We start from the raw sequence: 27,761 nt of genomic DNA on the forward strand, positions 1-27,761 counted from the left end.
TAAATTCCGCCATTAACAACCTTTCTTCTTTTGTTGCCATTAATTATTGCCACTTAAATTCTTTCACAAAATTATATGAATGAGGAGAAACTACTGTTAGGGTCTATTTATTCATTATCTGATCTGAACAAGATAAGATAAATAGGGCTTTGGCTTTCTTGTATATCCTCGGCAATTCAGGATATAGACTGCATGCGCGCGTTTAAGTTAGATTTATTAGGTAAATTTAAAGAAGGAGGAGGGAAAAAAAAGGGGTTAAAATTCATGTTATATGACTTTATCTCTGTTTAGTTTGTATTTTTATTTTTATTTTTAGAATTTTATAAAAAAATAAGAAAAAGTAAAAAATTATTATTTTTACAATTTTTATTTTTTAAAATAGTTGTTTGTTGAATATATCTCAGACTTAATTTAGTAAAATTTAAAAAAAAAAGTACTTATATTTTTGAAAAGTATAAATTGTTCATTTGTATTTGTAAATAAAATATGTGCTTATAGCTTTTAAAAAATAAGAATATTTTTAAAAATTAATTTATACTTATCAAAAGAAAAAAATATAATATACTCTCATATATTAATTAATTTATAAATTTAATTCTTATATTTATATTTATTATAATATTTTAAATTTTAAAAATTATTTTATTAAATATATTATTGTTGCTTACACATATAAAAAATTATCTTTTAAAAATAAGCTTTTATAAATTACTTTTAAACAATAAAAATTTTATCAAGTTAGTGCTGTATGACTCCAGACTTAGGAAAATCAATATATCATAGCGCAGGGATAAATATTTGGTCAAGTAAAAAATCATCTGGTCCAATTCTACCTGTGTGACTGTGGTGGTATTATAAATAGGGCCACTCTGGTAAAAGAGGTTTAATTTTTTTTTTAAAAAGTATTCTTTTATAATTAAAATTTAACACATATAATTGATTAAATCATATTATTTTTATCAAAATTAAATTAGACAAATTAAATTAACTAAAAAATAATAAATTAAATTTTAAAATAGTCTAAATTAATATTATTTTTTATAAAAATGACTACAATACTCTTATTATAAAGAATAACTAAAATACTTTTATTATATATATTAATTATATATATTAATTTTAAAAATCTTAAATTCTAATTTTTTTCTCTGTTATCATAGGGTTAGGATTTAGAATTTTTAAAATTAATATATATATATATAGTAAAGTATCATTTTTGTCCCCAACGTTTGGAGTAAATCCTATTTGTGTCCCTAACGTTTAAATCATCTATTTGTATCCCTAACGTTTGTATAAGTGATTCAATGTTATCCTGCCGTCAATTACACATCATGAGCGCTTTAGTTTGAGTTTTAAAAATCTCTTCTTGAAGTTATAATACAAATGTCTGTGATAGAATCGATGATCTACTCCGAAAAATAACTCATCAAATGTTGAAACTAATTCCTACAACATTTACATAATTCACTTTTTTAGGGACATAATTGAATCTAAACACAAATAATGGGTATAATATTAAAATCGAACACATCCAAGTGAGACCTAATTGAGAATGAATACATCCAAGTGAGAATAATTGAAAAATATAATCTGATTTGTTAGTATAATTGATAGTAGGATAACATTGAATCACTTTTGTAAACGTTAAGGATACAAATAGGACGATTTAAACGTTAGGGACACAAATAGGACTTACCCCAAACGTTGGGGACAAAAACGATACTTTACTATATATATATATATATATATAATAGAAGTATTTTAGTCATTTTTTATCATAAAAATATTATAATCATTTTTTATAAATAGATATTAATTTATACCGGGTTAAAATTAAATTTATTAATTTTTTAGATAAATTAATTTATCCGATTTAATTTTAATAAAATAATACAGTTTAATTAATTATATGTGTTAAATTTTAACTTTTAAAAAATAACTTTAAAAGTAGACATTTTTAACATTTTTATCAAATGGCTTCTTTATAGATAAATAAAATCTTTTGACTTTTGAGATGTTTGTTAGCAAGTTTCGTCACTTCTAAAATATATTTAACGTTGATTAGAATTTGGTTCCACTAGATATATGATTCGTCTCTAGATACAATCCCATATAAATAGTCTCATTTTAAAAAGATTTGGTGCGTTCAACTAAATTCAGTTAAGAAACTCCTTAGTACTAAATAATTGATGGGAGTTGTAAAACACTAAAACATTCTACAGGAAATAACAAATATTTTAAAAAGATTCTCATTCAATTTTCGAAACCACCGTAGTCTAAACAAATGCATGCAAATTAGAACATAACAAATACCATATTGAAGGGGAAAAAACTCATACTGATGCATAAATTCGCAAAATAATAATGACAACTTAAAATTAATAAATAAATAAAATGTACTTTATTCGTTTGAATAACTTGAGCTAATTAAGTGGTTTTCCATAAATCAGCCATACCATCATGCAATAGGTTTCGATAGAGTTCAGCCGTTGCTATTGCTGCTGAGAGTTTCCCAACAAGTTGAGCCTTTTCTTCCTCCCACTTTCTTCGCTCTTCTTCTTGCTTTTTCTTTGTTTCAATAATCGTATCTACCATCATATCTCTCCACCATTTATCATTCATCACCATTCTTGCCTCATATTCACAACACTTGATACATTCTTCTTTCTTCATCATGTTGACCTCGTCCTCGTCTTTGTTAGTACCCATTTTTCTGTTGTCGCTCTTGTTATTTTCTTCTCCTCCTTCTTCTTCTCCTTCTTCTTCTCCTTCTCCTCCTTCTTCTTCTTCTCCTTCTCCTTCTTCTTCTTCTTCTTCTTCTTCTTCTTCTTCTTCATGGTCTCTTCCTATGCTGAGAGAGGAAAAGAAGAATTGCCACAAATTCTTCCTAATAACTTCTCCTTCGCTATTATTATATTCTACTATAAGAATTTTGCGAATTTCACGAATACAGTTTTCAGCGGTTCTTGACGCTATTTTCCCGATATTTTTGCCAAGACCTTTGCAAATTTCAAGAAATTTGATTTCATTGTAATCCTACCAAAAATATAGATAGTCATTTTAATTCAATTGATACATGGAACAAATCGTATTGAGTTTAAATCCTGGAAAGTTAAAACAAAACAAATCATCAAATTAAACAAATAAAATCATATATGATACTTACAAACATATTGATAATCCAAGTGAGAAGAGAAAGTTGGTCGAGGTAGAAGACGAAGTAGGCCCCAGCAACGCAGAGAGAAAACAGAGACAAGATGAAACTGTAAATAAAAAAGGGAGATCCCCTGGGAGCCGAAGCAAGGCTGAATAAGACCAACAGGCGCTCCAGCAAGAACAAGATTCTCTCGCTCCACGGCGACACAATAATCCTATAGGGGAACGGTAACAAGCAGAAAGCCGGTGTGGCAGCTAAGGCGGTGATGAGAGAAAGGTACCAGTAGTTGGGGGATGTACATGTGCTGACATCATCGCAAGTAGCCCTGCCAACCAGTATGGTGAGAAGCAGCGATATGCGATCAATCATGAAAACTTCGAACACAGCTTTTAACTTTTCTGCATCTGTCCAGTATTGGCCTCTTGCTCCCTTTGACATTTTTGCTTTGCTTAGCGTAGGATCAACTTTGCTTTTCTTCACCGATTAATGTGCAATATATATATCTACCTACTAGCTAGGGCTTCGCTTTCCTTTTGGTTTCTGTTTCTTACTTCGTTAAAACTAAAATTAAATATTTTACTAATTTAGATTCAGTTTAGAACATAATTAATTATAAAAATTAAAATAAGATTTTGCTAATAAATTTGATTGGTTCAAAGTTAAAGACTACTGTCTGCATTTATAATAATTTGTTAATTATATAAGTATTTGCTTAATGATATGTTAAAATTAATTCAACTATTGCTATTCAATTCTTCTTTCTAATATTTACTTGATGAAATCAATTAATAACATGGATATTTCTCTTTTAATAGTTTGGTCTTATTATAAACCAAAAATATATATGAAAATAAAAGAAAATGTATTAAAATAATAATGAACAGTTAAATAAGGTATTTGAGAAAATTAAACTTTTTAGAAAAAATAATGAAGAGTTAAATAGATAAATGAAAAATAATACAGTAATTCTAAGAATTTTTTATTTTAATAAATTAAATAAATATTTTATTTATTGAAATAAATAATTTTAAAATTTATTACGAAAATTTGTTATCTTTCCTTATCTTGTTTATAAGGTAAACAAGATAAATTTTAATATATTTTGCCGTAAACGAGATATGTGTATTTTTTTAATTTTCATATATCTCATTTTCACGGTTGTTCATACCCTGGTCCAATGCTAAGGCCCAGGATCCAAATAAAAGGGCCCAACCCAAAGGGGTTGAGCCTCACACTACACAAACCAGATGCCACAAAGTCGGTTATCTTCACGACTTGCTCTAAAGAAGTCGGTACGAGGATCAGCTGGCAGATAAACCCTCCCTCAAAAGGATAACTGCCCCTAGAATCTCTCTAACCACTTCCAAGAGCCGTATCTCAACCACCCTAAGATAAAGGAACGGTTATTCCCCTTAAAAAGTGGCACTACTTCAACGGTGGTTATTGGTTCACCACTATAAATACACTGACACCTCTCAGGTATCTCTAAGTTCCAATACTCTCTAGCCCTGCTCACACCCTTGCTGACTTAGGCATCGGAGTGTCTTTGCAGGTACCACCCCCATTCTTTCATACTCACAAGTCGGACGGAGGCCCCCAAGATGCAGACCTGCTCGAAGGCTTCCTTCCTCAGACGATTGGGCCAACCCCACGAGTCCAGCCCAACAATCTCCGGTTACCCATCGTAACATTGGCGCCATTGCCGGGGACCCGAGAGATCAACCAGTGATGGCGGACAGATCCCCTGAGGAGGGTCATGTGGAGACAGATTCCGAACAAGAGAATCTGGACACCGGAAATAATGACGTGGACCTAACCCTCCACCAGGGAACCAACGATCAACACAGAGAGGGTACCTCCGGAGTCAAAACTTCGAAGGTGAATTCCTCAGAAGGGTGCGATTCGGAGAAGGACGGACAGTCCCACGCAACTGAACTTATGGGATTAGTCCATGTCCACCAAAGTCGCTTGGAACAGCTAGAACAGGAACGGGAGCGACAAAGGGAGATAGAAAAGCACTTAAGAGAGGAGATGGATCGACGAAAAGAGTTAGAGAAGAAACTCTTAAAGTTAGAATCCTCCCTCAAAGGTCGGAACTCCCGTGACGACAGAGAAGAGTCGCCCCCAGGAGGGGAGGATCCTTTTAGTGAGGACATAATGAGGGCAAAAGTTCCAAGAAACTTTAAAAGCCCCGATATGGACCTCTATGACGGAACCACAGATCCGAAGCATCATTTAAGCAACTTTAAAAGTCGGATGTATCTGACTGATGCTTCTGATGCTACGATGCAAAGCTTTCCCGACAACCTTGTCGAAAGCGGCGATGAACTGGTTCGACAGCCTCCCCCCGAGGTCGGTCACCAGTTTTGAAGACCTCTCAAGGAAGTTCTTGATGAGGTTCTCTATCCAGAAAGACAAAGTAAAACATGCGCCAAGCCTCCTGGGATAAAGCAGGAGGTCGGAGAATCCTTACGAGCCTATATGAAAAAGTTCAACAAAGCATGTTTGGAAATCCAAGACCTGCCCACCGAGGCAGTCATAATGGGGTTAGTCAATGGGCTTAGAGAAGGTCCCTTCTCACAATCCATATCAAAAAGACACCCCACCTCCTTAAGTGATGTACAGAAAAGAGCTGAAAAGTACATCAACATGGAGGAGAATGCTAGGCTGAGAGATTTGAGTTGGCGACCTGGGCATCTCCCCTCAACAAAAGAGAGGGAGAGGGAACCCAAAAAGAAGGAAAAAATCGGTCTCGATAGACCAAGAAAATATCACTCTTATACTCCTCTAAAGGTTTCCATAGTGAATGTATACAGAGAGATTTGCAATACCGAAAGACTGCCTCCTCCCAGACCTATTAAAAATAAAAAAGGGGGGAGTCGCAGCGACTACTATGAGTACCATAAAATATATGGTCACTCGACAAATGACTGTTACGACCTTAAAAATGTGATAGAAAAGCTGGCTAGAGAAGGTCGGCTCGACAGATATCTCATAGAAAGGTCGGACGGTCATGGGAAGAGAAAGCGAGACGAAATGGATAGAAGAGACCCACCACCGCAGACCCCGGAGAGACATATCCATATGATCTCATGAGGATTCGCGGGAGGGGGACTCACCAAGTCCTCTCGCAAAAGACATCTCAAGCGAGTCTACCAGGTCGGAGGAGAGTCATCCGACCTTCCCACCATTTCATTGACAAGAGAAGATGGGCAAGGAATAATCCTTGGGCATGATGACCCAGTGGTAATTACTATGATCCTAGCCAATGCCCATCTCCATAGAACCCTAGTAGACCAAGGAAGCTCAGCAGACATCCTTTTCAAGCCCGTTTTTGACAAACTAGGGTTGGATGAGAAAGAATTAAGAGCCTACCCCGACACCTTGTACGGACTAGGCGACACGCCGATAAAACTACTGGGATTTTTGCCCCTCCACACCACTTTTGGAAAAGGGAAAAAATCCAAGACTCTGAGTGTAGACTTCATAGTCATCGACGTAGGGTCAGCATATAATGCTTTAATCGGCAGAGCTACCCTTAATCGACTCGGAGTGGTGGTATCCACTCCCCACCTTTGCATGAAATTCCCAACCTCAGCGGGAATAGCAACGGTGATGGGAGATCAGAAGCTGGCAAGAAAATGCTATAACGAAAGCCTGAACCTGACACCATAGAGCTCGGAGGTGCAAGGGCCCGAAAAGAGCTGCGACCACAGCCGGGAGGAAAAACTGAGGAAATACAAGTCGGCGAAGAGGAAGGAAAAAACACCAACATAGGAGCCAACCTAGGGGAAACCCTAAAGCAAAGGTTGACTAAACTCCTAAGAGACAATTCCGACCTCTTTGCCTGGAAAGCCTCTGACATGCCCGGAATAGCCCCTGAGCTCATGTCCCACAAACTCTCGGTATACCCAGGGTCCCGACCTGTGCAACAGAGAAGGCGTAAGCTTGGCCCAGAACGAGCTCTAGTAGTGGAAGAGCAAGTGCAGGCACTTCTAGAAGCCGGCTTCATCAGAGAAGTTAAATATCCAACATGGCTAGCCAATGTAGTGCTAGTCAAAAAGCAAAATGGCAAATGGAGAATGTGTGTCGACTACACCGACCTAAATAAGGCATGTCCTAAGGACCCTTATCCACTTCCAAGCATTGACACCCTTGTAGACTCTCGCTCGGGGTATCAATACTTGTCATTCATGGATGCCTACTCGGGATATAACCAAATCCCGATGCATGAGCCAGACCAGGAGAAGACATCATTCATCACGCCCAGAGCTAACTTCTGCTATGTGGTCATGCCATTTGGATTGAAAAATGCAGGGGCCACATATCAGAGGCTGATGAATAAGGTGTTCGCTCCCCACCTTGGGAGACTAATGGAAGTTTATGTAGACGACATGCTGGTAAAAACCGAAAAAGAGGCCGACCTCTTAGCAGACCTCTCGTAAGTATTTGACACCATAAGGTCACACGGGATGAGACTAAATCCTGCAAAGTGTACCTTCGCGGTGGAAGCTGGAAAATTTCTAGGGTTTATGCTGACGCAAAGAGGGATCGAAGCGAATCCCGATAAGTGTAGAGCTATCCTAGAAATGAAAAGCCCGACTTGCTTAAAAGAGGTCCAGCAGCTAAACGGCCGACTTGCAGCTCTCTCCAGATTCTTGGCAGGATCAGCACTAAAATCCCTTCCACTATTCTCCTTATTAAGAAAGGGATGTCAGTTCGAGTGGACTCCTGAATGCGAAGAGGCATTCCAGGAATTCAAAAGATTCTTGAGTCAACCGCCAATTTTGACCCGACCTATAGCTGGGGAAGACCTCGTCCTATACTTATCTGTAGCAGACAGGGCTGTCGCGTCAGTCCTGATAAGAGAAGATGAGGTCAGTCAGCACCCAGTATATTTCATCAGCAAAGTTCTACAAGGCCTTGAACTAAGGTACCACAAACTAGAGAAGTTTGCCTACTCCTTAGTAGTAGCCTCACGAAGGCTACGGCCTTACTTCCAAGCTCACACAATAAGAGTCCGCACGAACCAACCCATGAAGCAAATCCTCCAAAAGACGGATGTTGCAGGGAGAATGGTTCAATGGGCAATAGAGCTCTCCGAGTTCGACTTGAAGTACGAAACTCGGACAGCAATTAAAGCCCAATGCCTCACCGACTTCGTAGCAGAATACGCAGGAGATCAAGAGGAAAAACCAACGATATGGAAACTCTATGTAGATGGATCCTCGAATAAGACAGGGAGCGGTGCAGGCATAATATTAATGGACGAAAGGGGAACCCAAATAGAGGTTTCCCTCAAATTTGAATTCCCAGCCTCAAATAACCAGTCAGAATATGAAGCCTTAATTGCCGGGTTGAAGTTGGCAGAAGAAGTCGGTGCTACAAAAGTGATGGTATATAGCGACTCCCAAGTAGTGACCTCCCAGATAAGTGGAGAGTATCAGGCAAAAGACCCAAATATGAAGATGTACTTGGAAAAAACTCTGGAGCATCTTGGGCGCTTTGCGGAAACCGAGATCAAACATATAACTCGGAATCTAAATAGCAGAGCAGACGCCCTATCCAAGTTAGCAAGTACCAAGCCAGGAGGGAATAACAGAAGCCTGATCCAGGAAACTCTCCAGGAACCATCTGTGGTAAAAACGGCAGAAACGCAAGTGGTCCTTGAGGTAACCGGACTAAACCTCGGATGGATGAACCCCTTGGTCGAATACATGAAATTCGACATCCTCCCCAAAGAGGAAAAAGAGGCTAAGAGAATCCGGAGGGAAGCACAACACTACACTCTGGTGAAAAATATTCTCTACAGAAGAAGAATATCAACACCATTATTAAAGTGCGTACCGACCTCGAGAACCACCGAGGTATTAGAGGAGGTCCACAGCGGGATCTGCGGAAATCATCTCGGAGCCAGGTCGCTTGCCAAGAAAGTAATCCGAGCTGGATTCTATTGGCCGACCTTGCAGAAAGATGCCACAGAATTTGTGAAAAAATGTCAACCATGCCAAATGCATGCAAACTTCCACGTGGCTCCCCCCGAGGAACTCATCAGTATAACTTCTCCGTGGCCCTTCGCAAAATGGGGAATGGATTTGTTAGGTCCCTTTCCCCAAGCGCCAGGACAAGTTAAATACTTGATCGTGGGAATAGACTATTTCACAAAGTGGATAGAAGCAGAGCCATTGGCTACCATCACAGCCCAAAGAAGTCGGAGGTTCCTCTACAAGAATATCATCACAAGATATGGGATACCATATTCCATCACTACAGACAATGGAACCCAATTCACTGACTCTACCTTCAGAAGTCTGGTGGCCAGTATGAAGATTAAACACCAGTTCACCTCGGTGGAGCACCCGCAAGCAAATGGACAAGCCGAGGTAGCCAACAAAGTCATACTGGTAGGATTAAAGAAAAGGCTACAAGATGCAAAAGGAGCCTGGGCTGAGGAGCTCCCACAAGTGTTATGGGCTTACAGAACAACGCCCCAATCTGCCACTGGAGAAACGCCCTTCCGACTTGTCTATGGGATAGAAGCTATGATACCAGTAGAAATCAGCGAGCAAAGCCCAAGGGTGATTCTCCATGATGAAATCAGAAATATACAGGGGCACAAAGAGGAGCTAGAATTGCTCCCCGAAGTCCGAGAACAAGCCCAGATAAGAGAAGCAGCGCTGAAGCAAAGGATGGCTACCAGATACAACAAGAAAGTCATTCAAAGAAGTTTTGCACTAAGCGATCTGGTCTTAATAAAAAACGACATAGGAGTCAACAAGTCGGGGGAAGGAAAACTCGCTGCCAACTGGAAAGGACCCTACAAAGTCAGCGAGGTCTTAGGAAAAGGTTATTATAGGGTGACCGACCTAAGCGGCGCCGAGTTACCAAGATCGTGGCATGCTTGGAAAAGGTACTACAGTTAAAAGCGAACTCTACTCACTGATGTACTCTTTTCCCAACTTCACGATTTTTTCCCGAAAGTTAAAGGGTTTTTTCTGGAGAAGGGTTTTTAACGAGGCATCATAGTAGAGGCTAAGGGAAAATAGGCTGTCAAAAGCCCTTAGTAGCAGTAAGGTACCCCCCCCCCAAATAAATAAAGATCTTTTACAATATCTCTTATAAATTCCTTCTCGTTTATTTTTTTTTCCTACAAAACGCGCCGACTTAAGCTCGACAAAACGTGAAATTCCCATGAACCGACCTAGATGGTCGTCAGGATAAAACGACGAGGTACAAGTCGGTGTAAAGAGATTATAAAAGTTGATCGTGAGAAACTCGGGGATATGCCGACTTATAAGTCGAAATACAAAACCGAGTAGAAAAGAAAACGCGTCGCAAAAATAACCTAAGTCATAGAAGCTCAAAACAAAGTTGAGTATAAAGAATAATCAAAAAGAGATCGAAAAACCTAGGAAAAAGCTTAAAAGCTGTCCTTAAAGCGAAGAGGAACCCAAAAGGACAGACAGCCAGGAAAAAGGTTTCCAAAACTAAAAAGATCAAAAAGAGGGTTTTTCAAAAAACTACAAACAGAAAAGCATGCACATGCAAAAGGTAACTAAAACCCTTATCCAAAAAGGGTATTTCTTTAAAACCCTTATCCAAAAAGGGTATTTCTTTAAAAACTAAAACCCTTGTCCAAAAAAGGGTATTTATAAATATTTTTTTGTTTACGGCCTTAAAAGGCCAGAGAAAATTGTTTAGTCACCACAACCACCAACAAACAAATATAAAAGAGTTTAAAAAAGGGGGACCCACAGGCCGGGCCCCCATATAGCCAATAAATTTATTTTTTCAGAGGAGTAGATGGATCACCACCAGAACTAGGAAGAATAGTCGGAGCAGCGTCAGGACCAGGGAGAGAGGCATCCATAGGAGACGGAGAGGAAGTCGGAGGAACCTTGGAAGAGCTCGGAGCATCCTTTGAGCGAGGAGGGGACTCAATAATCCTCTGCCCCCGAGTCTTCAAGTTGGACTCAGAAACAACTTGGGGGGCAGGAGGAGTCACTATAGCACCATCAATGACGACCTTGTCAGGATCTAAAGGAGAGAGATCCAAGCCAAGAGCAATGACTCCGACTTGCTCCTTAAAAATCCTCCAGGCCTCTTCAGATCCCTCGGCAATAGAGTCCTCCAACTCGGTGTAGGCAGTCCGAGCATTCAGCAGATCTTTTTTTACAACCACAAGGTCCTCAAAAAGGCTTGAATAACTCTCCTGCGCCTTCAGCCTTAAACTGACCTCCATGTTGCACTGGGCCTGCAACTTGCTCTCCCTCTCCTGGAGATCCTTCCTCTCCTCCTCTAGTTTGGCGACCTCCTCCTTCAACTTTTTCTCATGCTTTTGATATAAAAGAAGTCTCTCCTCCAACTCTTTAGCCCTCGAGGACGAACCAAGAGAGCTAAGAGGAGTCTTCTCGAAAATATCAAGAAATTTGGTGCACACCGCCGCCGCCCTGATACTCTCTTGAGCCATAATAGTGAGGTGGTTCCAGATAGAAACATCATCCAAGCCTATACGGGCATGAGGATAGATGTACTTCCGGATAAATTCAGGGGCATCCACCTTGGCTTCACCCTCGAAAGAAGAACTAGGCTCTAAAGCCTTGCGCTTCTTCCTTTCAGGCTCAGGGGAGGATCGGGGGGGAGGGGACGGCTGAGAAGGAGCAGAAGAAGAGATAACAATAGGTTCAGAAGGAGTCCCCAAATTTCGAGGAGGAGGAGGGGGAGGGATAGCTGACCTGACACCACCAGTCCTGGCCCGGGACCTTGCCCTAGCCTCCTGGACCCTCTGGTAAGACTCATTCGAATTCCTCCTCGCCATCTCTGTAAAAACAAGTAGTAGCCAAGAGGTCAGACAAGTCGGAAAAAGACAGTCAGACAAGTCGAAAATCTAAGAAAACAAATAAAAGCTACTTAATTGTGTTTGGAAAAAGGTCGGAGACCCTTGGAGAAATTTTTTAGTATCCAGATATGGGGCTTCCACTTTGAAAAAATAATTTTTGAAGTCATGAAAAGATTCATCAAAAAGGGTGAAGACCCTCCGACCTTGTATAGCCCGGAAGGACACCCATTGTTGTTTATTATTTTGCCCACTAAAGGGCTTAGTCATATGGAAGAGAAAAAAGAAAATCCTCAAGGAAGTCGGAAAGTCTAAAGCATGGCTGACAAATTGATAAATTTTCAAAAACCCCAGGAATTGGGATGAAGTTGGGTAGGTGCAACACGGCAGTGGCGTAAAATATCCATCTCAAAGTCAGAAAAAGGAAGGAAAACGCCCAGGCGGGTAAGCATGCTCTCATACATAAAAAAGAAATGAGGGACTGCCTCCGAAGCCCTCCCAAAGCAGACCCGGTCTTCTGGACCCGGGGCAAGTAGTTCATACTTCGGCTCATCCTCATCAGAGGTGCAGAGCCGGTGGCGAGTGCGAAGATCAGTAAGAAAATCAGTGTCAACCAAAGGTTCCTCCCCCAGGACCGTAACATCGACCCACTGAGCAAGACTTTCAATAGAAGACATTTTATTTCTTTTAAAAAGGGTTTTGGTAAAACCTACAAAGGAAAAAGAAAAGAAAATAAAAAAACATGGTCTCTAAGGGGAAGTACGGAATCAAACAGAAACCTACGAATCAACCTATCCATCTGCAAAATAAAAGCATGCAAACAGTAAGCATGTTGCAAAAGGAGAAGAAGAAAAATCTAACTTTTATCTGAAAAAGGTTGGAGGAAATGAAAGCCTTCAAACGCAAGAATGCTTCACGAACAGGTGGAGAGGAAATTTGAAAAATCGCAGAAACGAAACAATGAAAGAGAGGGAAAGTATTTATAAACACGTTAGGGGCATAATGGTAAAAACGGGCAGTCATTAATGGGTGCACCGTTACCAAGGTAATCAATACCTACGCGAACCTTTAACAGACGCGACGTTTGATTAGGCGTAACTGTGAAAAATCAAAAGTCACGAAAGTCACGTCGGTTCCAAACAAACATGTCGGTTCCCTCCCAAGTCGGCTACATCCCCGAGTAGAATACTCGAACCCAAAATCTTAAAAGAAATTGGGCTCGAGTAGGGGCACTGTTCATACCCTGGCCCAATGCTAAGGCCCAGGATCCAAATAAAAGGGCCCAACCCAAAGGGGTTGAGCCTCACACTACACAAACCAGATGCCACGAAGTCGGTTATCTTCACGACTTGCTCTAAAGAAGTCGGTACGAGGATCAGCTGACAGATAAACCCTCCCTCAAGAGGATAACTGCCCCTAGAATCTCTCTAACCACTTCCAAGAGCCGTATCTCAACCACCCTAAGATAAAGGGACGGTTATTCCCCTTAAAAAGTGGCACTACTTCAACGGTGGTTATTGGTTTACCACTATAAATACACTGACACGTCTCAGGTATCTCTAAGTTCCAATACTCTCTAGCCCTGCTCACACCCTTGCTGACTTAGGCATCGGAGTGTCTTTGCAGGTACCACCCCCATTCGTTCATACTCACAAGTCGGACGGAGGCCCCCAAGACGCAGACCCGCTCGAAGGCTTCCTTCCTCAGACGATTGGGCCACCTCACGAGTCCAGCCCAACAATCTCCGGTTACCCATCGTAACAACGGTAAATATAAAAAAAATATTTTTTTAAAATAATAATAAATATTAATAATTTAAATTGGACCAAACTCTCAAAAATAAAACATTTTAAATAATGGAAAAGATGAACGGTTTTATACAATAGAAAATATGGATGATTTTAAAAATAGAACATTATTAACATTTAACACGTTTATTATTGTCCACTGTTAATTACCTTTTTTTTTTGTTTTCCACGATATTTCCCAATCTCACACTTGTTTAAGCGAACTAGTAAATTAACCACTATTTTTAAAACCGCTCATCTTTCTTATTATATAAAACCGTCTATCTTCTCTGTTATTTGAAATATTCTATTTTTAAGGATTTTGGTCAAATTTAAATTATTAATAATTATTATTTTTAAAGATATATAGAAATTAAAAAAATATTGTAAATGAAGTACATTAAAAATTATCTCATTTAAAACAATTATCTCATTTAAAGTTTTAAACGAGATAAAGATAGATAACGTATTTTCGTAATAAATTTTAAAATTATTTATTTCAATAAATAAAATATTTATTTAATTTATTAAAATAAAAAATTCTAATTCCACTCAAATTAAAAAAATTCGAAAAGAGAAAGAATAATTTATGTTATCATTTTTTAAAAGAAAAAAAAAAGCAATAGATTCTCACTTTCCACTTTTATTTGAAGCAGAAAAAGTCTACGAGAGGAGAACGGCGTCGTATCCAGAAAGTTCTAAAAGGGTGGTGGCAGTAGCACCAAGAGCCGCCGCAATCAGCTTTGTGGAGTACAGCAGAGTCAGAGTGTGACAAGAGAACAAGAAGAATGCCGACGGAGCTGGAAGAACTCGTCTCCTTCCTATCTTCTCCATCGCCGCAAGTAAAATCCCTAGCTTCATTCTTTCCAAAGTCGTTTATGCTCATTTTTATGTCGTATAATCGAATAATCCTCCGTCGTCGTTTCGCTGCTCTTCTTAGTTAACAAAGGCCGCCGTCGACATAGTTCGGGGACTAACCGGTTCTGATGAAGGGATGCACTCACTCGCAAGATACGCAAACACCGTCTTGCCTTCCCTGTCACGACTCCTAAACGCTCCCAAGGTCACTGATACAAGCATGTCGTTTTTGCTTTTTTTTTTTTTTTTGTGCAAACGGCAATAGTTGCGTTCACTCGAGTTGAGGTTTTGATGCGGTTACCCGGTGTTTGTGTGTCTCGTTTTCAGGAGGTTTCGGAACCCGCGGCTGAAGCTCTGGTGAATCTATCGCAAGATTCGAATCTTGCGGCGGACATGGTGCGGAGTGGAATGGTCAAAACTGCTATGGAGGTTTTGTACAAGCCAGAATCGAGTATCTCTCGTTTGCTTGTGATGCTTTTGGTGAATCTTACTCAACTTGATGCTGGTTCTGCTTCCTTGCTTCAGGTATTGTTATTTTTTTAGAGAAAGAATTTGATTGCAAAATTTTATTGAATGCAGGATAAGTTAATATAAAACGAGCATATCTGTCATTGTGTCTGCACCAAGCATATGTTCCGGTCATTCTCATTTGTAACTTCTAAGGGTGACTTGAATCCGGTTAACCTAGAAAAATACTGGTTAATTGAAATTTGAGAGGAACAAAATTGAGGATAGTGTTATATTACATGTAAGTATGTATTGAGAAATTGAGTATTATATGATTGCAAAAGCAGAGGTGTTCTAGTTTGACGACATTAACAAATTTACAGAGTGTAGGTGTCATGTTATTTGTTATATATGTTGGGGAAAGAGAAACTGCATTTTCTTTTCCTCTTGCTTGTTTTGTAGACTCGTGAATTGATTATTCTCCCCTGGTCTGTCAGATTGAAGATGACAAGGTACATGGCTTGTATGTTATGAAGCTAGTGAGATCATTTTGTAGAACGACACATGAAAATCATGGTGCGTCCTTCTGGTTATTGCACGTTCTACGTATAAAACGTTTGAGGCAATATTAATTAATGCAATGACTTGATCAGGCAATTGTTCTAGAAGTATTTCTTTGTGGATTTTCTTTTGATATAAATAAATAACAATGACTCAATAGAAACATATAATTGGCTGTCCAACAGTTTGACAGTACTAGAAAACTTGGCCTTTTTATTTTCGTAGATTTTTATGCCTTTCATATGATCCTTTAGAACATTCACCAAGTATCATATTCATTGAGTGTAAGTTTCCCTCAACATTTGCCAGACGATCCTTTTGAACATGTTGCTTCAATACTTGTCAACATCTCAAAGCAGCAGGCAGGAAGGCAGCTTCTCCTTGACCCAAAACGGGGACTCTTGAAGCAGATAATCAGACAATTTGATTCAAACAGCTCATTGAGAAAGAAAGGGGTATGGATAATAATGGCACCATGAATGTTTTCTGTTTCCCTGCCTTAGGCGATGTTAGCATTGTGTCTTTTTAATTCTATTGTGGGTAATGACATGTTATATGATATTCAAAAAATTTCAATATAAGTTTTGAACTTGGACCTGCCATAACTAACAACGTTTTGTGTCCTTAAGACAGTATTCTTTAGACTGAGTATATTATGTGTAAAGGATTCTTGTTTTGTTTGTGTTGAATTTGCTTATTGGACTTGTGAGTTAAGGTTTCCAGGTAAAGGAAGCAACTTTTTGGCCTTTACTTTTAAATTTATATTAAAAAAAAAAAATAGAAGCCAAGATGAGCAGCACTTTTATAGTCAAGTTTAGAGCTGTAGCTTTGCTCAGTCAGTAACACATTTGGTACAACGTTTGATTTCCTGTAGGTCTCTGGAACAATACGCAATTGTTGCTTTGAAGCTGAGAATCAACTACAAAATTTGCTTCTGGTATCGGAGTTTCTTTGGCCAGCATTACTTCTTCCAGTAGCTGGCAACAAGGTTACATGCTTTCTACCTTTTATGTTGTCAAAGTATTATTATATTCCTCTGCTTATTTAGGAGTAGCACTCCTTCCACCACCTCCAAAATTGTTTTAACTGCACAATGCTATGAACTAAGCCATTTCCTTTCTCAATATGGCAGTAATTTGAATTCTCATGTATATCTGTAGTTCACTGTACACTGTACAGCATGAGTAGCATGTCTGTTGTCTGACCTCGTTGTGATTTGTGAATGGCATACGTGTGCTGAATGTTAAAATGAATTGTTTATTTTTTTATCTTGGGACTTATAGCAATCAGATTATGCACCATCATTTATTAGAACCCATTTTTTTTTCATGACTCTTGCATTGATAGAGTAGTTTTTATGTAGATCTACAATGAGGAAGATCGATCAAAAATGCCACTTGAACTTGGGACTGCTCTCTCGATTGAACGTGAGCCAGTTACTGATCCGGAAATTCGTACTCAAGCTTTGGAAGCCATATACTTGATCTCATTGCAGGTATATATATATATATGGAAAATTTTCTTCCATTTTTTCTCCATATGTTCTATGTTTGTTTCCATTTTCCAAGTCTATCCAAGAAAATTATTGTCATCAAAACAGTGAAACTTTGTGGGGGAAGTTGGCAGAAAAGAGTAACTTCATCATTGTTTGCTAATATGAAGCAGCAATGTGGAAAATAAACAATTTTTTTTAATTATATATATATATATATATATATATATATATATATATATACAAACTACTTTTAGTTACTATAAGAACTTATCATGGGTTGGGATGGGATGGGTGTTTTAGATGTTACATTTTCTTAGAGAAATGAATACTATTGTTTGGCTTGAGTATAACCTAACACCTATTTTCTATAATGATTTAGTTACACATTGAGTGTTAGTTCCCAAACACGGTTGTTAGAATAGTATGATTCGCCATTCTAGATATATTGCTTTCCTAGACATGTCGGAATTATGTTGTCATTGTTTTGCAGGATGCAGGCCGAAGAGCCTTTTGGTCTGTTAATGGACCTAGAATAGTACAAGTAGGTTATGAAGACGAGGAAGATCCGAAAGTGATGGAAGCATATGAGCAACTGGGTTCCTTGGTAAAACACCATATTCATCCTTATTGTCTTCTTGAACCTCTACTCCATCTTCTACTATAAGTTTTTAACTTCAATTTCAATTGTCAGAATATCTTAATGTTTGTTTCTGTTTATTGTTCAGTTGATTCACAGCAGTGGAGAAGAAACATCTGGTGAGACCACAAAGTAGTTACTCCATATACAATTATTCATTCAGTTGACACCAGAACTTCTCCGTGAGAAACATGCACTAGTTATCAAGGTCATGCCAAGTCAGAGTTAATCATTTCATTGTTAGAATTACCTCTCCCAAAAATGTAAAATCATCTGATTTATATTTACTGATTGAAATAAAAAAAATAGAGAAACCCCCGCCCCGGGGGTTTCAAAGATGAGAAATTTTTTGGTAGTTCAGAATTTTAGTCTAGTCACTCTAGACTTCATGTTAGTATATATTTATGCTAGTTGAGTTCGACGGTTCTTTATAAACTTGATTTATAGATTAAGTTGACTTATTTCCAAGAGAAAAAAGTTCATTTTAAAAAAGGGGTTTATTTTGATATAAAAATTTATACTATCATCTAGTCATATAAGTTTTTTTTCCCTTGTGTGACCTAGTTAAATTTTGTTTACACTGATAAATTTATTAAAGTTGAATCTTTGAGATAATAATAATAAGCTTGACCGTGAACGAAATTTACATTCATATTGTCCAAGTTAATATAAATATGACGAGGAATATAAAATGTTTTATAATGGACAATCAATTTAACCCAACTTTTCTATTAACATTTTACAGCATATAATATTATGGTGATTGATATAATAGTTTTCTAAAAGGAACATTACAACCAAGAAATGCATCAACATAACTGTTTAAAACTATAAGGAACGAGTAGAATGTATCAGGTTGTAGATTTAAATTTCATCATCTTATGTCAAAATATAAAAAACAAAAATAATAAAAATGTTAAAAGGACAGATAATAATGATTTTTTATTTAAATTAATTAAATATTTTATTTATGGGAATATCACATTTCGGATATTGAATTTCTGCGCTAATTAATGCCAGATCTCAAATGATATATCACAGATAAATAATGTGCATTTTTTTAACAAATTTTGGGTGCACCTAAGATATAATAAAAAACAACTCGGGTGATGTGGTTGAAGAATTTCTCTACCTCAGCACTCGAGATAAGCACGATTGCACCTATATATAGGGTGCAATAGAGATGTCGGTTGACATTTGAAAATTTTTTGGAAAGTTGGAGAGGATAGTTAACTACGGTAGCACTTGTTTTGAGGTATTGAGACAGAGATTAAGAGATTGAGATTCAGTATTATGTTTATTAGTTTAGAGATTGGTATTTAAATTTTTATTTCTGTTTCTAAATTTTCAGTATTTCAATACCTCCAAAAAATAGAGACACATAGAACTAATGTAGTATTTGTTTAGTGGGTGTGTCCACCAAATTTTGAGACACGGTGACACACTCACACCCATATTTCATGTTTGGTTTTCAAATACATTTAGGCTCCGTTTGGTTAATGTCCATGTCCATCAGAGACATGGACACGGTGGTACGTATACACCGTTTGTTTGCTGAGACATAAAATTTTAAAAGACACGGTTATACACAGATGCACATAAAAGACATGTATTTAGTGTATCTTTTTCAAGCTGTGACACTAAGACACAACCCATGAGACACAGATTTTTTCAATTCTATCCCTGATTATTTTTTAAAATTCTAATCATTGTCCTTTATCTTTAACACTTGAGTTGTTTTAGTTTGGGGATAAAATGAACTTTTGAATTAAATACATGTGTCTTGTGTATTATCACCAAACATGTTATAAAATTTGTGTATCTTTGTGTTCATGTGTATTTGTGTCTTTGTGTCTATGTCTCTATTTTTTTGAGACAACAACCAAACACTGCCTAAAATAAGCAAAGACACGGTAGTACACATTGGTATACAAATACATAAAATTTGTGTACTGCTATTTTATTGAGACACTAAGACACAAAAGTTAAGACATAAGTTTTTCCACTTTTATCCTTATTAGTAGTGACTGTGGTGATTTTTTTTGGAGAAATAAGGATAATATTGATATTTACAATTTATGTTATGTCTTGTGCATAGTTACCAAACAAAGTAAAAATTTTGTGTCTCTTATGTATATGTCTTTAATATTTGTGTATTTGTGTCTATGTCTTTACCCATACATAAACCAAACACAGCCTAAAATTTTTAGAGATGGAGACTGAAATTTTAATAACATTTTATACCTAAAATACCCCCATTTCAATTAATTAATTCCAATTTTACTCTTTGTGCAAATTAAATTAGAATTTCATTCTTATTTCAATTTTTATCTTTCATTTTGCATCAAGCAGAATACTGATATTTATTTCAATTTCTATCTCTTAGTCTCTGTCTCTCAATTTCAGTCTTTTTGTCTCTATCTCTCCACCAAACACTATCTTAATGTTGGAGGAAAATATTTTTTTTTTAATTACAATTAAAACGGAACACATAATATATTTTAGTTGTCCAATTATAATATATAATAAATAGATTATATATTATGCCACCCATCTAAATCAATAATCCAAAACCCTCCATTAATAGCAAGTATACCCTAGGGCAAGTATATGTGGTTAGAATTTTAAACAGGGGAAAAAGGTCCCATTCATCTTCTAATAAGTAATAACAATGGAACAAATATACCTTGATTATTATTTTCTTGGCCCATACTAAAATAAAGATATTATGAATACACAGTATAATATTAATATACGACCCCGCACATTTAATTTCTTGCCGGTATTTCCAAGTTCTTAATAGTTCAGAGGCCAATGTAGCACCACGAAAGGCTTCCAGAGCCAAATCATCAGAGAGAGCTTAAATAATTATTGCCATAATGTCCTTCGGTCAAATATTCAATAATAATACACAAAACATTATACTAATTTTAACACCATCAACCAATCTTAGCCTCCCAATGTGTACTCCAAATCTGGTACATATCAAGTCTATTATTGACTATGGCGCAATAAATATTTAATTTTCATTGGCTAAAATGGACCACCTTATGTTAAATAGGTGGTGCAGATAGAATTGAATGTGGAAGGCTTAATTCCTTGGTGCTCATGTTAGGTGTCACTATTGCTAGTTGAATGTCGCTGTAAGACATTCCATTTATTCTATCCCCCTTTGAGCCTTTGATGAGGCCTCCCAAGCTAAGCTAAGGTTCTCTCATGGACAGTTGTCTCATCAACCACCTCATCACTAATAATATATACTCTTCCTATTATCTATCATTGGTACAATGTTAAAAATGTCACGTGTAACGCTTTTTTCCCCCCCTAATATGTGACTTGATGATCTTATCAGAGTTTAAACTTATCTAGGTTGAGATCCGTGCGTTCTGCAGATTTAAATAAATAATAAAAGTGATTAATAAATTTTATAAAAATAATTTTAAATATATAAATATGAATACGAGTACTAAATTATTTTTGAAAAGTATATTTTTTGAAATTATAAAAGTTTAATTACATGAAATATAGTCATAAACATTTTAAGATTTTATGCAAAGTAGTTATGTATAATATTTAAAGTTATTTTTATTAATTTATGTTTCAAAAATTAAAATTTTATATATCTATATTATCAACTATTTCGATAAATATAAATAAAATGCATTGTTTTCATTAGATAGGATTACAATATAAATATTAAAATAAAATAAAATGAAATAACATTGAAGAATTATCTTAACTTAAATCAATTTAAAAATAAATGTTGTAATTTTATCTAACATTATTATAGTTATTTGTGTGTTTTATAACATTATTAAAGTGAATGCAAAAAAAATATTGAATTATTAGACATAAAATTGATTGTAATAGTCTAAAATTTAAAAGTATTTCTTTTCCTGTCAAATAAACTATATAATAGTAGCTTGATGTCTTTCAACTATAGTATAATTAAACTACTCATTGGTTTTTATTTTTCGAAACAATCTAATATACTCATCTCCTATCTATAAATTATTTTAAAAAAGTACCATTGTAAAAACAAATAAATAACCAAATTATTTCATTGTATCTCTAAAAATGATTGAATATGCTTTAGTTTACAATTTTAGATCCAACATATATGATAGTTTATATAAGAGAACTTTGTTAATTATTGTGAGAACTGTTATAAAAATATGAATCAAATAACGAAGAAGACATTTATTATTTTTAAAAGAAAATTTTAATTATAAGGGTTAATTTATTAATTATTATGAAAATCAGTATAAGAATTAATATTAAAGTTGAAAAAAATATATAATAGAATTACATTTATATACTAATATATGTTGGCGACGTGACAAAATTTTAAAGAATATATATGTCATTAATTAAATATAAAATAATTTTAGTATTAATTTTTATATAAATAAAATTGATAGATTGTAATTATAGAGTTATAGTTTAAAATAGAGGTCAGAAATGCTAATAAATATTTAATTGTACGAATATTTGTGGAAATAGCAGGTAAAAATGTATTGCTAAACACACAAAATTTACATCCATTTCATTGAGACAAAAGTTTGCTCTCATAATAAAAGTCAACTAGAGGATTATATATCGATTAAATCTCTAAAGTGGTTTTTTACATTGACGTTGTGTATTAAAATTATTTTTGAAATTTTAATTATACCAATTACGTTTTTGAAATTAAAAAAATGTACTATATTAATTTTTAATTCATTTTTCGTTAACGACACGCTGACGTAGTTTAATGACGTGGACCTTTAATGATACGTGTCATCTTATGATTTGATCACGTGTAACAGTATAATGACGTATCGAACAGCGACATGTGACATGCTGACGTGGATAGTTATGCCACGTGTCACAATACTATTTTGTCACGTGTCGGATTATACCACGTGTCACAATGTTATTTGTCCAAATATTATCAACTATGTCATCATTACATATGCACTAAATTAGTCCCTTATTTTGCATCAAATGATTCATTTTAGTCCCTGAAATTGAATGTCGTGCACCAAATTAGTCTCTTTATCAATGTTTTCTCATTTTTTTTGTAAATTTAAAATTCTCAATATTTTTTTTACACACTATTTTAATTATATTTTTTATTTTACAATTTTTTATAATAAATTTTTTAATTAATAAATTTTAACTTGTATCATTAGAGTACATATTAGCTAAATCCAAAATTTTATTATTGTCTCTTGTGTTTATTTATATCTGTTTTAACAGGCCATTATTACAATAAGTGTTTATATTAATTAATAGTGTAATATATAAAAAAGTGGCCTAGCTAAGTTATAGATTGAATTATTATAATTGACAGTATAAATCTATCTTATTAATTTAGTGAGAAGTCAATTATATGGGGAATCAGACATTCTTAAAACGGATGGAAATAATGAATTTATATTAAAAAAATTATTCTAAAGGACGGTTAGAAAAATTTAATTATTAAAAAAGACCTTTAATACCAAAATTATTAAGAAAGACCAATTTTTTTTTATAATATTTAAGAAGAATGACCAAATATTTTTATAAAGAGACAAATATATCTTTACTTATTTTTTATTTATTTTTTATAATTTTTATATTAATAATTTTTTTCTAAAATTTTAATAGTTTTTATTATTTATTTATTTATTTATTTACTTTTATGATCTTTTGTCTTTTTTTTCTTGTTGGATAAAGATCACAAAAGTAAAAAATAAATAATTAATAAAAATTATTAAAATTTTAAGAGAAATAAAATTTATCAATATAAAGATTATAAAAAAATCAAAGATATATTTGTCTCTTTATAAAAAGATTTAGTTGTTTTTAAATATTATAAAAAAATTTAATCTTTTTTAATAATTTTAGTATTAAATATCCTTTTTAATAATTAAATCTTCCTAACGGTCCTTTAGAATAATTTTTCCTTTATATTAGTTAACAAGTGTCTTATCAAGTATTCTTAAAATATTTATTAAGATGTTAAATATTAAAAAATTTATATTAAGAAATATTATTATACCCTTATCTTACACTTTTTACTAAATCAATATCAATATTTCATATAATTCTTTTAATAAAATATTGTAGAAAAAAAGTTGTATAATTAAAACTAAAATTAAATACATTTTATAAAAGTACTTGTATTTAAATAACTTGTTAAAAGATAAAATTAAAATTAGTGTGTTCAAAAATATTGAGAATTTTAATTTTACAAAAAAAATGAGAAAAAACTAATGAATGGACTAATTTGGTACACAACATTTAATTTCAGGGACTAAAATGAGTAATTTGATACAAAGTAAGAGACTAATTTAGTGCATATGTAATAATGATATAGTGAATGACACGTGAATAAATAATATTGTGACACGTGGTATAATCTGACACGTCATTATACCGTTACACGTGTCCAAACCATGAGGTGAGATGTGTCACCAAAGGTCCATGTCATCAAGTCATGTCAGCGCGTCGTTAACGGAAAATGGATTAGGAACTAATATAGTACAATTTTTTCAATCTCAAAAACATAATTAATACAATTAAAATCTCAAAAACAATTCACAATGTCAATTTCAGAGACCACTTTAAAAATTTAGTCATTATATATCCATCTTGTAGGAATAATGGAACTGAAGATTAGTTTTTTATACGATTATATTTTAACATGGCGTTTACTTTATTTCTAATAAATAAAGTAAAAAATTACTAAAAATATATTAAATAACCAAATTTAATTATAAATGTGAATATAATCATTTATAAATTTTGATTAATTATAAAAGTGAATTATTGTCATTTCGTATTTTATATATTTCTCTCTACGAGTGATGAGGCTAATGTTTAGTGCCTATCATGCATAATCATAACTTAATTGCAGGATAATGTAATTGCTGACCCCAACTTAAAACCAACAACTGTATATCGTGATGATTGATGGTTTGCATGCATGGTTGCATCCATTGCATAAGAGAAAAAGAAACTAGTTGTAAAATGTAAATAATATAATTGAGAAATTATTTGAAGGATGCTCCACCTTATTATTATTCACTTTTGTCCTCTAAGTTGGTTGGATATGCAATATGTAATCATAAATTTGGAAGGTTCAATTTTTAAAATTCTGGTGGTCCTCAAAAGAAACTACATTAAACATGAAAACGAGATCCAACAAAAAAAAAAATTCCCAAAATGCCTAACAACAAACTTTGGTTGTACATATGTTATTGGAGCTATTACAATTTTATTTTTTAAGTTTGCAATCAGTATTTATTATTAAAAAATAACATGTTCTTTCTTCTTCTTAATTATTCAACCCACTTGATTTTGTAAAAGGATCATTAGCAGGGCACTTTATTGCCATGCCAACTTTCTTCATATCACATTTTTGTTTTGTATGAGACAAAATGCATAACTAAAAAGCATCCATTATTTCCATCAACTTTTAATCAGAAACTGCAAATACTCTTACAGATAATAACAATAACAAGAAGACTAAATAATATTTATATATTGCAGGAAGAAATAGACAAGACTGAGGATGAATTTCAAAGAAGATCTATTTGTATAGTAGTTGTGAGGGTGGAGTTGCAGCATATGCATGCCTTGCAACCTTTGATGACTCTTTTTGAAACCTTGCAAGCTGAGAGTGAGAGGAGCTATTACTGATTCTATGGTGGCGACTTTGTGGACTATTTGGCTTCTCATATGTTATGAAAGCATCACCGGCAACTCTAACTGCTTTATGGCTCTTGCAGCCACCCAAAAGCATGCCGTGGCTGCGCCGCCTCTGTGAAGATGATGCTGCCACCGGCACTCTTATTGGACTCCTTACAGTTACCTCAGACATCTGCTCGTCGCAATCCGACATCACGGCGGCGCTTGCAGTGACCACACTCCATTCTATGCTTGCTTCACTTGGTGCATAGCCTGTGGGGCTTCCACACCTTGATGTTGCTTGTCTTGCAAGAAATGAATTATTGCCTTTGATGCTTTCAATCTCGAACAGATCTGAGCTTGCATCGCTTGCAGCATCATTGAAGTTTGAACCTGAATTAGCACCCAAATGATTATGCTTGTGATGATCAATAATATCTTCCATTCTTTTTGGGATTCTTAGTTTTTTGTCAAAGCTTGAGGACTTGCTCTTGTGACTCAGAATTGGAGAACCAAACACTGCAAGTGATTTTCTTGGCTCCTCTTCTTCTTCTTCTTCTTCTTTTCCTTCTTCTTGTGCTTGTGATGATTGGATTTGCATTTTCACAAAATGATTTCCCAAACCAGAAGAAGAACTCACAGGTGAAAATGGGAAATCTTTGTTCAATCCAACACCAATGAACTTCTCAACTGGCTTTGAGATTTTAGGTGAATGAGTATCAGAATCTGCACCAGAATTTAAGATCTTTCTTGGTACTGTTTTTCCAAGATAAACATCATAGATAGCGGTTTTGCTGAAGCTGATTTCGCCTGCATGATCATTGATCTCAACAGAATTCTTGTCGGAACAAGAACATTTGATGCCAATACCAGCAAGAAAACTCTTTGCCAGTGCCTTGTTGTTGTTGTTGTTGTTCATGTTCTTGTTCTTGTTGTTCCTTTGAGAGTTCCTCATCATCATAGCACTGTGTAAGAGTGCACTTTGGCTGTTACATGTTGATTCAGAGCGAATACTCGGAGTTCCATAAGATTCTTGAGCTATTTGATGGTGATCTTTGTGTTGGTGCAAGTACTTTGAAGTAGCTATGCTTGAAGAAGCTACTGATGAGGAATCAACCTCACCTTCATTGAAGTATTTTTCTGCACCGAATACTCCGATTTCGCCGTCTTCCTCCTTCTTCTTTTCACCATGGTGGTGCTGAAATGAATCCCTTCTGATATAGGGACTAAGTTTTTGGCTTGTTCCTTGGTTCTTGTTTAAGTGTGGAGAGAAAATTGCATCATCAGAGTTGAAGTTTTGCAACTTAGTATTATAGAGGGTGGTCTTAGAAGTGGATGATATGGTACTAACCATTGTTATAGAATTATTTGAAGGAAATCAAATCAAAGTTGTTAAGTGACAAAAAGAGAAAAATGATGAAGAACAAAGAATTAGAGGGGAAAGTAAATAAAAATGATGAAGACAAAGACCCTGCAATACTGGGGAAAAGTAGAAGAGCTGATTTTGTGAGTGGTGTGGGAAAAAGAAAGAAAAGTTTTTAAAAAAAAGGGGTGCAAAGGAAGATAGTGGAGAAGAAAATGGTTGCACTATGGAACTTAAAAAGGAAGGGTTCAATCTTCAATGGCTCCATGGGTGTTTAGAGTAGCTCTATATGTAGGCTTTAGCAGATTTTGCAAAATCTAAAGTAGGTAGGGACATTGTGCTTGTAGCTTAATTGACACTTACCGGTAGCTTTTCATCACAAAACTTTCTTGAATTTAGATAAGTACCGTTTCTTTTTTTATGGTGTGAACCACATGTATATTTTACAAGAGGTAATATTATGTTTGATTTAAGAATATTCACTGCAAGTATAAGTAGACTCTGCTACTTTATTTCAAACTAAGTCACTAGAAGTAGTTTAATAAGGACCGGTAGAAACTCACTTGCAGTTATCTTCATGCGAAGTTAATAGTTAAAAACTATTAAATGATAATTTAGTCCAATATATCAAATAATTTAACGGTTTTCAACTATTAACTTCAGGTGAAAAAAATCGTACGTGAATTTTCACCTAAAGAATTTGAATTGCATATGTTAAGATCAGGAGTTCATCAAATGGTGTTGAAAAGTTAAATATGATAAAAACTTGAGCTGCCAAAGTTAGGAGCTCTAAATTTGTTATAGGTGAAGCTCTCCATGATTGGTCCCTTTTCAGGAGAAAGGATGATAGATACTAGAGAGGAATGTGTTCCATATCCACTTTGCATTGAGATGATTTGTGAGTAGTCCCATCGCTATCACTTTAAAACATGGCTCTCTACCCTTTTTTCTTGGTTGGTTGGAT

The 27,761-nt window shown here is 35.2% G+C and overlaps 3 protein-coding genes across 3 annotated transcripts; 1 reads left to right on the forward strand and 2 right to left on the reverse strand.

Moving 5' to 3' along the window:
* Nucleotides 1-2,240: 2,240 nt before the first annotated feature.
* On the reverse strand, nt 2,241-3,619 carry LOC110269837 (uncharacterized). Its single transcript, XM_021117616.2, has 2 exons — nt 3,167-3,619; nt 2,241-3,036 (listed from the first exon to the last, which is right to left on the reverse strand). Exons 1-2 carry the CDS (start codon nt 3,593-3,595, stop codon nt 2,428-2,430), a joined length of 1,038 nt encoding a protein of 345 aa, XP_020973275.1. The 5' UTR covers nt 3,596-3,619; the 3' UTR covers nt 2,241-2,427.
* Nucleotides 3,620-14,391: 10,772 nt separating this feature from the next.
* LOC107631876 (ARM repeat superfamily protein) lies at nt 14,392-18,213 on the forward strand. Its single transcript, XM_016335448.3, has 9 exons — nt 14,392-14,622; nt 14,721-14,843; nt 14,966-15,163; nt 15,583-15,661; nt 15,956-16,101; nt 16,521-16,634; nt 17,010-17,141; nt 17,632-17,745; nt 17,867-18,213. Exons 1-9 carry the CDS (start codon nt 14,569-14,571, stop codon nt 17,912-17,914), a joined length of 1,008 nt encoding a protein of 335 aa, XP_016190934.1. The 5' UTR covers nt 14,392-14,568; the 3' UTR covers nt 17,915-18,213.
* Nucleotides 18,214-25,189: 6,976 nt separating this feature from the next.
* Nucleotides 25,190-27,082, reverse strand: LOC107634780 (protein PHYTOCHROME KINASE SUBSTRATE 1-like). The gene has a single exon (XM_016338203.3). It carries the CDS (start codon nt 26,786-26,788, stop codon nt 25,337-25,339), a length of 1,452 nt encoding a protein of 483 aa, XP_016193689.1. The 5' UTR covers nt 26,789-27,082; the 3' UTR covers nt 25,190-25,336.
* Between the last annotated feature and the right edge of the window lie 679 nt (nt 27,083-27,761).

The sequence above is a fragment of the Arachis ipaensis genome, chromosome B3 (genome assembly GCF_059453495.1).
Source record: "Arachis ipaensis isolate K30076 ecotype BB chromosome B3, ASM5945349v1, whole genome shotgun sequence".
NCBI classification, from domain to species: Eukaryota; Viridiplantae; Streptophyta; class Magnoliopsida; order Fabales; family Fabaceae; genus Arachis; species Arachis ipaensis.

Bases quoted from the DNA above. Each gene is read 5' to 3' on its own strand.
- LOC107634780 (XM_016338203.3), bottom strand. From the start codon at position 26,788: ATGGTTAGTACCATATCATCCACTTCTAAGACCACCCTCTATAATACT.
- LOC110269837 (XM_021117616.2), bottom strand. From the start codon at position 3,595: ATGTCAAAGGGAGCAAGAGGCCAATACTGGACAGATGCAGAAAAGTTA. The intron at 3,037-3,166 runs GTAAGTATCATA...TATTTTTGGTAG, and splicing joins CTTGGATTATCAATATGTTT to GATTACAATGAAATCAAATT.
- LOC107631876 (XM_016335448.3), top strand. From the start codon at position 14,569: ATGCCGACGGAGCTGGAAGAACTCGTCTCCTTCCTATCTTCTCCATCG. The intron at 16,102-16,520 runs GTATGGATAATA...GATTTCCTGTAG, and splicing joins GCTCATTGAGAAAGAAAGGG to GTCTCTGGAACAATACGCAA. The intron at 17,142-17,631 runs GTATATATATAT...ATTGTTTTGCAG, and splicing joins TATACTTGATCTCATTGCAG to GATGCAGGCCGAAGAGCCTT.